The following is a 14,870-nucleotide window of genomic DNA, read 5'->3' on the forward strand; positions in this document are numbered from 1 at the left end:
CTTCTTCTTTATGAAAACATTTGATCCATCCTGTGGACTCACTCATCTAGAAGGTGATTCAGACAAACTAACTCAGGAGCCTGCAGCTCCATTTTCAATCAGCAGCTATATCTAGCTGTTGCATCCCTGAATAAACAACTGGGTTGAACCAATTTTACTAAGCATACCTTTACATTTCAGATGATATCATTTGAATTTCCCAGCGGGTTTTGTGAACACCAGGAAAAAAGACTCAGATATTATTTCAAATAGAAAAGGTCACAGTTTGATAGAAAATATTTAAGATGCATTGGCACTGATACATATTTTTGTGTTATTATGTTCATAAAAATGTCATGTTTGTGAGAATCAAAAAAACACCTGGTTTACAAAATCTCAGGCTAGGTGGGTGGATATCAAAAAAGAAAAAATTACTATCGAGCGATTTATGCATGCAAATATTTTGCATTTTTCAACCAAGAGATTGAATAACTAAGGTCAAGGCATTATACTGATAATGTCACAGGGCATCCTTCATGCCATTTTTCAGTTCTGCTGTGTCTTTCTCCATGTACTTATTCCTGTAAAATACCAAATTTCCAGTTGAGTTTTGTTGAAACTGACCATCCGAATTTGATACTCTTGAAATGGGAAATTAGACAAATGTGATAGACCTCTCTTAACAGCAGATAGGAAGCAGATATTCATTTTGACTATTACCTTGACCACAGATGTGCCTATGCTGCCAAATTCATGTCTATTTGTTTCGGGCTAGGTCTATGCGGGAAGCAGCAGCCACACAGATCTAGTCATTCTGACCACCATTATGGTCAAATTGTTCCATAGTTGTCCATTTCCCCTAGAGAACAACTGACTTGCCCATTTCTCTGCCAATCACACTGTGATTTATTGAAGACTGACTCAAATGGTTTAGCATCAGAAGGGCATCAGTGAGAATAAACATATCCCTTCAGCACAGGTAGAATGCCAGGCACTGTGGAGGTCCAGTCTGCCTTCATTTAATCACTCCAAGCCCATTCACTGAGTCACAGTCATTGGGCTTCACACACGTTTCCTTCATTTCAGGCAGCCGAACAGGGATGGCAGGTAGGTAAACAGATAATTATAATGCGATGTTCAAAGTGCACGGGATATCTTGGGAGCCTAAAGGAGAGGTTCCTAACGCTGACTGGAGAGGCCTGGCTGAATATGCTAATTACAGCAGGCGGGGATTAGCCTGATAACTCAGAGCTACTCCTACCTTGGAGAAGGTCAGTATTCGCTCCACATTCAACAAACCTTTCTTATGAAACTTTATGTACCAGGCGCCATGCTAGATGATGAAAATTGAATGATAAATCAGACATAGTTCCTGCCCAGAAGGCACTTTTGGTCTGGAGAGAGGAGACACATATATGAACAACTATAATAGAAGACAGAATGAAAAAAAGTAGTATATTAGAAATAAAGGCAGAGTGTTGTGGGGATACAGAAGAAAAAGCCATGAATTCTGCCCAAGGGGCATTAGGGAAGGTTTCATGAAGGAAACAGCAATTAACCTGAGCCTGAAACATTATAGGATTTTTAATAGACTAAGAGGGAGGGATGTGTACTCCAGGCAGAAAAAGCACATGCAAAGTTACAGGGACACTGTAGTCCCTAGAATATTGGGAGGAAAGCAGTCTTCTGGTTAATTTGGAGCATGAATTGTGAGGGGCAATTAGATGGGAGATACAGATTAAGAAGTAGGATAGAGTTAGATTATGAAGATCTCTGAATGCTAAGATTTAAAAATCACATTTTACAAAGGGATCTGTGTTCTAGGAAGACGTATGAGAGGCAGGTATGAGGTGGTGCAAAAACCATAGACTTAACCTTGCCACTGTTTAGCTGAAAGACCTAGAGCAAGTTGTTTAACCTCTCTGAACTTGCTTCTGCATTGATGATACAGACTACTGCCAGTCCTATGCTCAAAATGTTGGGAGAGTTGAATGAGTGATAAAGGTGAACTACCTAAAACAATATGTGAAAGACAGTAAATGCTCGGTGCATGACATCAGAATCAGAATAACTGGCAGCTGCATGAATGTTAGATTACGGGGCGGGGAAGGGAGGACAAGTTAGGATGCTATTACCCTAATTCAAGTGAGAAATGCTGAGGCATGAAGCAGAGCAGTGGGAATGGAAGGGAGATGACACGAGCAAGCAGCCCTGACCTCGGAAATGAACAAGAAGAGAAGCAGGGGAGGAGGAAGGGATCTAAAATGCCTGAGATTTCTCATGGGGGTGGCTGGAAATGGTGCAAAAACTAACCCAGGATGGAGTGTGTGCCTGCACTTGGGGACAATATCTCAAATGGCTGCCCATGATGAGATATCATCAGAACTTACTTGTACTCCTCTGCCAAGCCTTGAAGTTAGAACATGACATTATTATATCCTTGGCTGACTCCTGTTGGTGTGTCCTCTTTGGCAATGTCTAGCCAGAGGGCTATAATATTTATTTCCGTTGGTACACTTGTCCTTATGTTTGTCTTTACTTGCCTCTTCCTGCCATCAGAAGGTTAGTCTTGTGCATCTATATTTGAGTGTGGGACAAGGTGGCCACTTGGCCAGCTTGCAGTGTAGGATTAGGCCTGCCTTTAATATAGGCAAAAAGGGGTCATCCTTCCTAGGGATTGTTGGCTATATGGAGCTCATATTTCTTGAGTGTTCTCTATGCATCGGGGCCTCCACTTTATCTAGATATAATCTTTATACTATCCCTGCAAAATTGGCACTAGTGTAACCCTGGCATGATTGATTACAGGTATATCGAATTCCAGGTATGAAGGAGAAAAAAAGAAACCAAGAGGGATATGAAGGGTTAAGAGCTAGCTGCCATATGACATTGATACCTGATACCCGGGAAAGGCCTCATTAAGAGGGTGACATTGGAGTAAAGGAAGGGAAGGAGCAAGCCACGTGCAATGGCAGGGGAGGGCACTCTAGGGGGAGGGAACACCAAGTGCCAAGGTCTGAAGCAGGTGCTGCCTGGCATGCTTGAGGAACATCAAGAGGACCATTGTGGCTGAGGTGGCACATGACAGAGGGGAAGAGTAGTAGTAGAAGGTGAGGTGACAGAGGTAAAGAGGGACAGATTGTATGTGACCCAGTAGATTTAAGGACTTTAGCTTTTTCTCTGAGTAGGATGGGAGCCATGCAAGGGTTTTGCAAAGAAGAGTGACCTGACCTAATTTCCATGTTAACAGGTTCATCCTGCCTGCTGTATTCAAAGTATATTGGGATGCAGGGGTGACGGGAGAAGAAGAGGGACCAAGTGCCACAAAGGTGGTGAAAACCACAACCCAGTGTGCCAGTTATCAACATATTGCCTCTCAGTTCCAAAATCAGTGTGGTTTCTGTCTCTTGATTGGACCCAAACTGATATACCGAGGTTAGTTGAATGACATTAACTTGTTTAAAATGCTAGTCCCTCTCCTTCCACCCCCCTCCAGTCCTGAATATCTGATCTTCTGGGGAAGGTGTGGGAGTATTTGGTGTTTAGCCCAAGACTCAGCCATCGCGGGCCCATCAGTCCTCAATCACACTCTATCTGGAGATAGAACTAACAGAGCTATAGCCGTTGTTTAAAAGGTTCTCCAGCTAAAACTAAATTAACTCATGTTAATACATATTTAAATGAAGACATGATAGAGAAAATAATGTGGGGATAATGAAAACTAGCTATAGAAAAAGCGACTAAAATATTCATAAATGCTAATTCCTGCTAACAGTACATAGATTTTTCTATTGCTTCTTTTGCAAAATTTTTTCGAACTAAGATTGTTACTAGATATGAAAATGAATGCTCATGAGAATAACTAAGAGTAATTATGTGCTTTACAAACACATAATTGAGAAAATAATGACAAAAAGGATGGAGAAAAACTGTCAGTTTTGCTTTTGGAGGAAAATTCCAATGATGCTTCACCCAGAAATACTTACGTAATCAACACTTAATGAGCTGCAAAATGCAGTCCTCCTCTTAATTTCCAGCAGGTACTATAAGCTCATAAAATCATGTTATTTTAAGTGAGGAAAAAACTCATAACTATTACAGAGAGGCAAACTCTGTGCTATTTTACCATAATAAGTTTTTTTCCTCTTCCTGACATTCTAAATGCCTATAATTTTAGTCACCAAGACCCTACATAAAGTTTTACTAGCAGAAAGCTGAAGCACCTTATTATCTTTTCTATTTATAGGGCACAGCTTCACCTGATATCTGGTTCTCTGGCATCCTTGTTTTTAAAGCCCATATCACAAATGCAAAGAGCCAACACCCTATTTAATCAGCGCTGATAACTGAACGTTGATGGAGTGAACAGCGCAGCTGAATTAACTTACATCTAAAGTGCTATTTTAAAGTGAAGAAGGAAATTACCACACAATAGAGGATAAATCTAACTTATAATGCAAAGAATTTTAAAATGCAGGGTTAGAACTGGTGGGCAGAAATGTCTGTAGATTGCAGCTTTTTTTTTTTTTCTACATTCCGTCCACAACAGAGGTGGCCGGTTTCAGGTGTCTTTGAGGCGCTGAGAGTTTAATGAGGAGAAGCAACACGGCTATTAATCTCAGCACCCAGCTAAGTGCCTGACAAGTAGCGGGGGGTGCTCAACAGACTTCAGATTGAATATGTTGTATCATAGGATAAATATGTTATGTGATAACAGTGAAACCAGAATGAGATGGGAGTTAAGCAGCAGTGTAGCATGCTGTTTCCCAGACTTCCGTCATTCCTAGCACACCTGTAGGCTACTCACCATAGCCCTCATACCACCCACAGTATTGGTTACTTAACATTGCTCTTTTAATTGACTCACATTTTCTAGTTAAACTGTGTTTCATCTTAGTTCATAGTATCCATGAAATCAGAGGTGTTCTAATTATATTTTGACACACATGAAAATAAATGCATAACTTTAAAAGATTCCTACACATACCACCCCAAAACATCTCATACCTCACCAATTTTACATGTGTGACCTCACTTCGGGAAATACTGTATAATGCAAAGAGCACAGGGTCTGGAATGATACAGCACTCAGTTCGAATTCCACCTCTGCCTCTTCCTAGCTCTGTGACCTCGTGAAAGGTACTCAACGTCCTGAGTTCCACCACAGAGCAAGGTGTCCTATGTGCAGGATATGCTTCTTTCCCTTTGGGGCTGCATGGTAGATGCTGGAAATATAAATATGACATGGATCCTATCTTCATCAGGTTCACATTCTACCCAAGAATTCAACACTTAAAAACATTTACATACAACACTCTGTGACACAAACATTATTTTGAATTTTTTTGTGGTTTAGGGCTTAAGGAATAGGAGTTTTTACAGTGAATTAAAGTTTGCTTATAATATGCTCCATCTCTCTGTAGATATGGTAGTAAGAACTGGAACATATTCTTCTGAATTAGTTTATAATTTTGGTTCACATTTTTATTTTTTTCAGGATTCAATATTTGGACTATATCCCAAAACATTTGAGACAGGTAGAGGCTTAAAAAAATGCAAATCTGGACAATCAGGATATTAAATGGAACAAGAACTATTTAAAGTCAGGAAGAGGAAATTCTACCAGGCAGCTGAGTTGTCAACAACTACAGTTTGGCAGTGAATTGAGTACCAAGATTTCTGGCAATGAAAGTCCAAAAAGGGAAACACGGTGGATCTTTTCTTTATTGTCTGAAGAGAGAAAGCACACACATTAGTCTACAGAAACAAGGTTTGTTTCTGCAGAAAAAATTCTGATGATATCATGTGGGTCCCTATATAGGAAGCACTGAAGAGCACAGTGGGCAATATTTTTGACTGTAGCTCTACAAAAGACACAGAAGCACTGCTCACCAGTAGGCCATTCTTGTCTAGATGCTTTAAAGAGCAAGATAGACCATTCTGTCATGGCTGAAGGGAGGCATCTCCTCAGAGCAGAAAACAGTCTGAGATACTAAAGCATGAAAAGAGATTTTGGTAACACGCTACAGTGATCGACCTAACAGAATCCAGAAATGACTAAACTGCACACCTGTTACACCACTTCATTCACGTTACAGCTGTCTTACCTCAGCTCTAGACATTCTGTAGTTACCTCAAATGAGAGCCGTATACTTGAGAGGCCATATGTGGTAAATTGTATTACTCTAATATGTGCTGACCCCAACCTTGCCCCAAACCCCCCTATTGGGTCATCCCTGCAGGAGAATTAGACTTCTTATCTCATTGACACCAGTCTCAGGCAAGTAACTTGGTTTGGCCAATGAAATATGAGATAAGTATCATGTGCCTCTTTTGAGCAGAAGCTTTCAGAGCCATCATGTGGCGTGTCGTTCTTCTCTTTCACTTTTCCCTCTGACTGAGACTGGCATGTCTCAGAAAGGGCCTGATCCTTCAGCTTTGTTCTCAGAATGAAGAGGATATACACTAGAAATGTACTTGGCTTGTAAAGGTTGTGAAATGTGAGTGAGAAGAAACTTTTATTGTTGGAAGCTACTGAGATTTGGAGGCTATTTGTTACTATAGGATAACTTAGCAAAATTCGACTGATATGCAAAACATATTGGAAAGAAACTTGCTTTGCTTTCATGAATTAACTCTCAGTGGACCTTGTGTTCTACCAGAATGTTCTGTGCTATCTTACGTGTAAAATACATCTTCCATCTTATAATTTTTATTTCAGGGATAGCCAAGTGACTCCCTCAGTTCATAGAGCAAGTAATTTTAACAACTATTCCTGACAAGCATGTCAATAATGAATGTTGGGCTAGTTGCAAAATGCCCAAAGGGATGGGTGGGGGAGAGAAAAAGGCTACCTAACATTTATTGAGCATCTTCTATGTGCTAGACACTTTACATATATTATTTCATTTAATGCTCATGGCAACCGCATGGCAATTGTTGGATAAATTGGCTACAATCGAAGAGCTACTAAATGAGATAGCTGGAATTTGAGCCTAGATCTGACTGACTCCAAAATCTCTACTCTTCCATTATCCCCTTTCTATTACAGGCTTTTCACTGCACAAGAGAGGGTGAATTGACGACACAGACACAAAGCATCATTCCAAAGACTACTAGAAAGTCTTTGGAAGCCTAGTTGGGCACTAAGTTTAAAGAGAAAGGAGTCAGGTTATAAAAGATTGTCCAATATGCTTATAGATCTATAATCTAGGCTTAATATTAATTATAATATTAACTATACTTTATTATTTTAATTGTAAAGGTAACAGACACAGAAAATTTAGAAAATATAAAAATCAAAAGTGAATGTTTATTAACTCTTGAGGGTCAGGAGTTTATAAAACTAGAAGTACTGGAGGAAATATCAAAGAAAGAGACATATTTGACTACCTAAATGTTAAACAAATTCTGTATCTCAAGTATAGGCTGTAAATGTTGGCAAATACATTTCTTTTTATGTGTTCAGTAGGACTGGAATAGCGGGCAGTCTGATATTTTTATTCATCCTTGTGATAATACCACACTTTTGGGTTACTTTTAATAGTTCTTTATATATGTTATTTATTAATTAATAAAGAAAGAAGGAAATCCTCCTTTTTCTGACAATTTGGATGGACTTTGAGGGCACTATGCTGAGTGAAATAAGTCAGACAGAGACCGACAAATACTGTATGTTCTCACTTATATGTGTTATCTAAAAGACCTGAACTTATAGAAAAAGAGTGTAGAATGGTGGTTGCCAGGGAATGGGGATGGGGAAACGGGGAGACGTTGGTCAAAGGGTACAAACCTCCAGCTATGAGATGAATAAGTTCTGAGGATCTAATGTACAGCACAGTGACTGTAATTAACAAACTGTATTGTATATTTGAAAACTGCTAAAAGAACAGACCTTAATTGTTATCAGCAAAAAAGAATGATAATTATACGAGGGAATTAAGTTAAGTAACCTTATAGAAGAGGAGGTGGAAGAGGGAGAAGATAAGAGGAAGAGGAGGAATGGAACAAAAAGGAGCAGAAGCTACGGCAACAGCAGCTGCGGCCAGCATACTCAGTCTGTGAGGGGTGGAGGTAGCAGCCAAAGAGAGAAGTTTTCCATCAAACAAACAAACAAATAAACAGGAAGATGATGATATGAAACAGGTATGATCAGAAAGAGTTCTTGAAAATTAAAAATATGATTGCTGAAATTTAAAATCTAATTAAAATATAATAATGGAAATTCCTTCAGAGCAGAACAAAACTAAAAGAAAAAGGAAAACGTAAGGAAAAATATAAAAGATAGAAATTCAGTACAGGCTGTCTAATATCCAACAAACAGGTGTTGTGGAAAGACAGAAGTGGTGGGGAGGAATTGATAGAAGGAACAAAAGCAAATTTCCTGGAGTTAAAGGACTTGAGTGTTCCAAATGTTGGAGCCCACTAAGTGCCCAGCACAGAATAAAGGTTAAAAGACCTTGACACATCATTGAGACATTTCAGAACAGCCAGGATAATAAGAAGATGCCACAACTCTTAAGAGAATACGTTAGGTTACCTACAAAGGCATGATAAGCAGACTTGTATCAGGTTTCTCATCATCACTATTAGACACCAGACAACAGTGGAGCAATGCCTTCAAAATACAGGGTCAATTTTTAAGTGAGAACCACATACATAGCCAAAGTGTTTCTCAAGGTTGAGAAAACGATAAAATGAATTTTTAAACATGCCAAAACTCGTGTTCCTTTTAGAAAACTAACAGAGAATATATAAAGGGAGTAAGCAGACAAAGGAAAACACGGAGTCAGGAGGCAATTTAATCCAAGCAAGTAAGCAGTGATGTTCCAGGATCAGAGCTATGCAGCAGGCCCAGCAAGCACCATCTCACCACATGAGGAGTTCAGAAATATTGTCTGAAGTTGTTTGAATGTACAATAAAATTGTTAATATATTACTTAAACTTACAAAGGTAATCAAGAGAGGAGCTAAAAACAGTGAAGAAAACCATACAGTGGGAGGTTTGGGAGCAGAAAGTAAGGATGTATAATGTACAACATCAGTAAATCAAGAAACAACGATGCATATAAATTATTTAGAAATTTATCAGCAACCAGAAGCAAAAGTTAAAAGAGCTAAAAAGTGTGTCCTTCTGAGAAACAGGGTTGATAGTTAAGAGATGAGGAGCAAGAGAAAGTTGCTTTTCACTTTAAGCTAAAATTTGGTGATGGATGAACTGGATCAGAGGTAAGGAGACCAGTCAGGGTCTATTGTAATTGCGGAACCAAAAGACATGGAGGTCCTGAAGTAGAACATTGGCAGTGCGCATGGAAGAGAGGACTTTGAGAGAACCTACAACCAGGTGACTAGTGTATGAATTGAAGATAACTCCAGTGTTTCCAGATAGAGTGATTTTAATTGAGAAGTAAGATGTCTTGGCAGTAATCAGTTTTTTCTGCTTATGTGAAGCCCTCTTATGCAAGTTCAAAAGTAGCTACATCAAGTAGAGAAGACCTCATTGATCCACTTTAATTAATTATTATTTTCCAATATATTGTTTACATTCCATAGCGTCAGATTGTGTAACTCAAAAATTCAACAGGTGTCCACAGCTTCCGTCACTCCAAGTGGAATGGGGAAATAGAAAGAAAGAAAATGACTTTATAGAATGTTGGAGAAAGAAACTTTTTTGGCAGTGGGCAGAATGGGGATTAAATCAGCCCGGCTTTATCTGTGTGTCCAAAAATAATCACTATTGTAAGGAAAAGAGTACTTTTTTAATGGGAGATTTCAGCTCAACTTGCCTTCAAAATCTATTGACTTCAGTAACCATGGATGTTTTACACCTCTGTGTTCAACAGAACAATAATGAAGCAATGATAGGAAAATTGATGGTGTTATGACACTTTTGTGCTTGAATTGAATACCATAGCTTATCTCTGTAATTATGATATTTAGAAAGGACATCACCAAAAAGGATGGGGCATAAATCACCACAGAAAGCTATGGAATCGGTATTTGACTTGAGTGAGGAAGTCCCATAGAGCACCCACTGAGCTCTAAGAGAGGCTGATGGAAAGGCCATTAGCTCAGATGATGAGTATGTAATCAGATAGGTTAACTGATAATTTGTGCAAAGTGCTTAGGAAGCTCCTTAAACTAGAATAGTTAACAAGGTTGACTTTTCTGTCTGATAGATAAGGCATGAAGTACATTCCCACTAATAGATGATTTTAAAAACAGATAAAGAGAAATCTGGGCTTTAAGTTTTAAATGATGGATTGAGCACACATCTACTTCTCTTCCCTCCCAAGGTCCTCTTGAAATTATTGAAAAATATTTGGGGGAGGGTCATCAGAAAACCAGCAGGCAATAGACTAGAGATTTCAAAGAAATCCTGGGTGGTAGAAAGATAGTAGAACACAGATGAGATGGGATTGGATGAGGAAACAAGATTGAAAATCCTACCCGAATAGCAGAGGGAAAAGAGGAAGGAGCAATCGTGATAATAATTGCAGAATGGAGCACATTTGGAATAGCTGAGCCAGTCTGCGACTCCACGAGGAGTCTTCCAGGCTCCGTCAGCATTCTGTCCAGTATGCTGGTGTCCAGTGCTCAGACTCTCAGAGTCCTGAGAATCCTCTCCAAATGAGGCAGGCAGTTTACCGGGAGCGGAGGCTTAGTGTGGATGTTAGGACCTGACAGAGAGGAAGAATTTAAGGTAACTGAATCGTCATATGAAGCACTGAGGGACAAAAATAAATGATAAAACAAAACAATAAAAAGCTTCACCCAGGAGTACAAAACACTAAGACCTTCCTCTCCCTCTGGAAAGTAAGGGCTTTCTTCTTCTGACACTTGTGGGGCATTCTGAGTATGTGTCAGTGGAGTCTTTGGGAGTTAAGCAAAGGGGACGGGCACTTTAAAAAGCACTGCTAGCTCTTCCGGGGACGGCGTCTAGAGGCGTTCAGAATGGTCCAGCGTTTGACCTACCGCCATAGGCTCTCCTACAACACAGCGTCTAACAAAACGAGGCTGTCCCGAACCCCTGGTAATAGGATTGTTTACCTTTATACCAAGAAAGTTGGGAAAGCACCGAAGTCCGCGTGTGGCGTGTGCCCAGGCCGACTGCAAGGCGTTCGTGCTGTGAGGCCTAAAGTTCTTATGAGATTGTCTAAAACGAAAAAACACGTCAGCAGGGCCTACAGAGGTTCCATGTGTGCTAAATGTGTCCGCGACAGGATCAAGCATGCTTTCCTTATTGAGGAGCAGAAAATCGTTGTGAAAGTGTTGAAGGCACAAGCACAGAGTCAGAAAGCTAAATAAAAAAATGAAGCTTTTTTGAGTAATAAGAAAAGTCAAAAGGCAAAAAAAAAAAAAAAAAGCACTGCTAGAATTGGGGTTCTGAAGAAAGTTTACTCAGGCAGGAGAGTCCATGGGCCACTTAACTAGCTAAGAAGAGTCTGAGAACTGGTCAGGACAGGATTTGATCTGAAGAGTCTGTCATACATTACTTCACAGTACACATCCACACCCAGAACAAACATACAGGACATATGGGGCAGGACCAAGTGATCAGCAACCTGAGTACTCATTATCTGTAGATTAGGACGCCCCCTTCTCCTCCCTCTTTGCCATTAGGAAGCTTAAGAGTGTGTTTTACACGTGTGATATTATAAAGGGTAATTATTACTCTTGCTCAAAATTTAGTTTAAATAGCACTGCGCTCAAGAATTCCTCTTACAATATTCTTTTCCTGATAATGAATGTGGTCCAATGACCTTTTTTTCCCCTCCCTGCAGCACACTTTATTTCTGGAAATGCAGATAAAGAGCAATGCAGGGACATTCGATCCTATTTTTTTTCTTTAAGATAAGGAGTTCAGTAATCAGAAGTTACCTGTCATGGCACATGCGAACACTGGCAGCTCAGGGTTAAAGAGTCAAAGGGGTGAACCTGGAGGCTTTCTTCTCTCCTCTCTCTTGGCACTCCTCTAGGGAGCACAGGGGAGGCTGGGTGTCGAAATTTGATAGATAAGAAGAGCTTGCGGTTATTTATAAAACCCACTTGTATAAAATAGCTTCTGGAGTGCTCGGGTGTGTGTATTTCCTGTGAGTTCTGCTCCTGCAGCTGCAGCTTAGCATAAAGGTGGGGAGCTGAATAGTACATAAGCTGAATGTTTAGGTCAGCAAGCAATGATTGGCCCTGCTTTTTAATGAAACTTTGCAAACAAATAATTAAGTGCTTTATGAGTAATCCACAGGGCCAAGGAGGAAAGTATCACTTCCAACACTGAATAGGGACTGCTTTATGGGATGAGGGCTGGATTTAAACAGAACCTTCCACAATGAGTAAATTACAGTCCCTAGCAGTCTCTTAAACATGGTAGTCAGTTGAAAACACCTACGACATTCTTTATTCAAAAGCACACTCAATACTCATTGGCTGATCTTCAGCCTTTGAAGGTAAATTTTCAGAACAACCCTGATGCCATTTGAAGCTAAATCTCTTTAAAAAAGTGAATGATCCACCTGGGTATTATTCTTTGAGTCAAAAGCAATGTCTGATGAGAAAATAATGAAATTAGTTTCATCTGTTCTGGAAAAATAGTTGGGAAGGTGATTCCAAAGGAGAATGGCTCAACATCGCAAGAGTAAGTGTACAGTATCCACAAGGAATAAAATAGAAAGATTTGCACTATGTGGGACAAAGTCATTCTTGTCAATTGTCACTCTCGAGAACAGAAACATATTATGGTGCTTTATTGGTCCCCTATGAGCGAGGGAGCTGGACTCCTAAGGGAAGAGTGTTCTGGGAATCCTGGCAGGCAACGGAGGTGGAACGTAGATGCAGCATTGGCCCCCAGGCAAGACTCCCATATCAGAGATAGAGTCCAAACAGAGTTGTGAAAATGTAACACAGTTGCAAGCTGACAATGATCCTAGGCGGAAAATCAGAAACAATTGCATAGAGTATGATTTAAACTACAATAAATATTACACGTGGAAAAATCTGTCTACGTCTGACTGAGAGAAGGAGACGCCTACAAGATTGCTGAATTTCACAGATATTCCCACCGTTGTGCAAACTTGTGGTGGGCCCAGATGCCTGGGAAGATTGGGACAAAGTTGCTGTAGTGTTAACTGACTAGGATCATGCACAGGAGTGAAGGGAGAGGATCGAACCCCAAACCTGGGCAAACAAAGGGTTATATAGATGTTGCTGCACATAAATGGCTGTAGGTATCAGGCTCTTGGCCCTCTGACGTAGGAGAGTTAAAGGTCTTCCCAAATGCTTTCAGTGGTTATTGAAACGTTTCCTTCTGCCCTCGTTGGATCCTGGTGATGAGGGAAGTAACATAGATCAAGCTGTGAACATCTAGGGTGGATTAAGAACAAAGAACGACAGTTCTAGTTTCTTGAACTAAAACGTCTCATTATTGGGTTGTCATATTCAGAGAACAAATGCCAAATGCTTAAGTTAACTTGCCTGGAGTTACACTGCAAACCATTAAAAAGAAATTAATTAGAGATGCCCAGAAAATGTGCAGCTATTTCGGTTGATGTTCATCATTTTTAAATGGTACAACTACTAATGGAATTTTGTTTTCACTTTTCTATTCATGTTTGAAGAATGCCTCCAGTTTGAATTCTGTTGACATTTACTCCTTTATCCCTGACTACTGTAGTGAACACTGTTGGCTTCCTACCAAATAGCCTTACCTCTCCCTTCTTCCTTGCTAGCATAACCCAGGTTTTGTTCAACCTCCGCTGAATTGCAATGTCCTTCCCATACCTAAGTGATGAGTTTTGATTGGACTTTCTAAGCCAAGCATTCCTCTTGGTAAATGCTTGGTTTGACATAAGCAAGTGAAGTAATTCTGGCCAATGAGACTTTAGGGGAAATCTGCTAAAGGCTTCTGAGAAGGATTTCTTCATTCTTAAAAAGGAACATAAGAGAGATACAGATTTGTTTTGAGAATTAAATGAGCTAATATATATATAAATCACTTAGTACAGTGACTGGTACATAATCAATAACTGACATATAACAACTCTAGAATTGTTAGGTACCGTTGTTGTTTTGTTGCCATTGTTGTTATTGTAAATGTATAACATCCTAGAGTGGCCATGATACCCCAGATATGGTAGAAGATGTTTACACTACATTTCTACCAATGTAGCTAAGACAAACGCTAGCCTACAATGGAGACATATGCCCACTGTAAGAGTTCTGACCAAAGCTGGGAAAAACCAAGCTTTCCAAGAATTTTTGAACTTCAACATGCAGAAGCTAGCTCAGAACTGGCAGGATACAGGAATAGAGCAACAGTATTCATCCCACTGTGGCCATGGAGAGAGCTCTGATACCCCTCAGTAGGAAAGGAATAATCTCCCCGAACTTGTGTTTATTTTTCTTTATTCTCCATTTGCTACCCCACTCCAACTCTCCAAACCAAATCTTTCCCCTTGTATAATTTAGGTATAATATATTGGCCACATGGTAATAACAAGATTACAAGAGCTGAAACCAAAAAATAATATATTCTAGAAAATGAAAACCTTAAATTTAATGCAGAAACATTTCAATTTCCAGATAATTTTTATTTTCATTCACTTATCTCTAATGTGAATATTAATGGAAAGGTTTAGAAATACTGGCATATGCAGGACACAAACGTCATTTCCTCTCTGAACTCTTAGGCAAGATATTAAAGTATAACAAGTATGAATATTAAGTATTCTAGTTTTATGTCTCATACATATTTTCCAAAAATTCTACTTAATGTGAATAAAACTCAACGGGCAAAAAGAAACCTTTCAGCACAATAAAATGATATAATGCCACACTACTCCATGACTTGAAAGATAAAACTGATGTTAAAATATTAGCAAATTACATGTACATTT

At 39.5% G+C, this 14,870-nt stretch overlaps 1 protein-coding gene across 1 annotated transcript; it reads left to right on the plus strand.

Moving 5' to 3' along the window:
• Positions 1-10,903: 10,903 nt before the first annotated feature.
• LOC100056788 (large ribosomal subunit protein eL34-like) lies at positions 10,904-11,344 on the plus strand. Its single transcript, XM_070257098.1, has one exon. It carries the CDS (start codon positions 10,933-10,935, stop codon positions 11,284-11,286), a length of 354 nt encoding a protein of 117 aa, XP_070113199.1. The 5' UTR covers positions 10,904-10,932; the 3' UTR covers positions 11,287-11,344.
• The last annotated feature ends 3,526 nt before the right edge of the window (positions 11,345-14,870 follow it).

This window comes from Equus caballus, chromosome X (assembly GCF_041296265.1).
Source record: "Equus caballus isolate H_3958 breed thoroughbred chromosome X, TB-T2T, whole genome shotgun sequence".
NCBI lineage: Eukaryota > Metazoa > Chordata > Mammalia > Perissodactyla > Equidae > Equus > Equus caballus.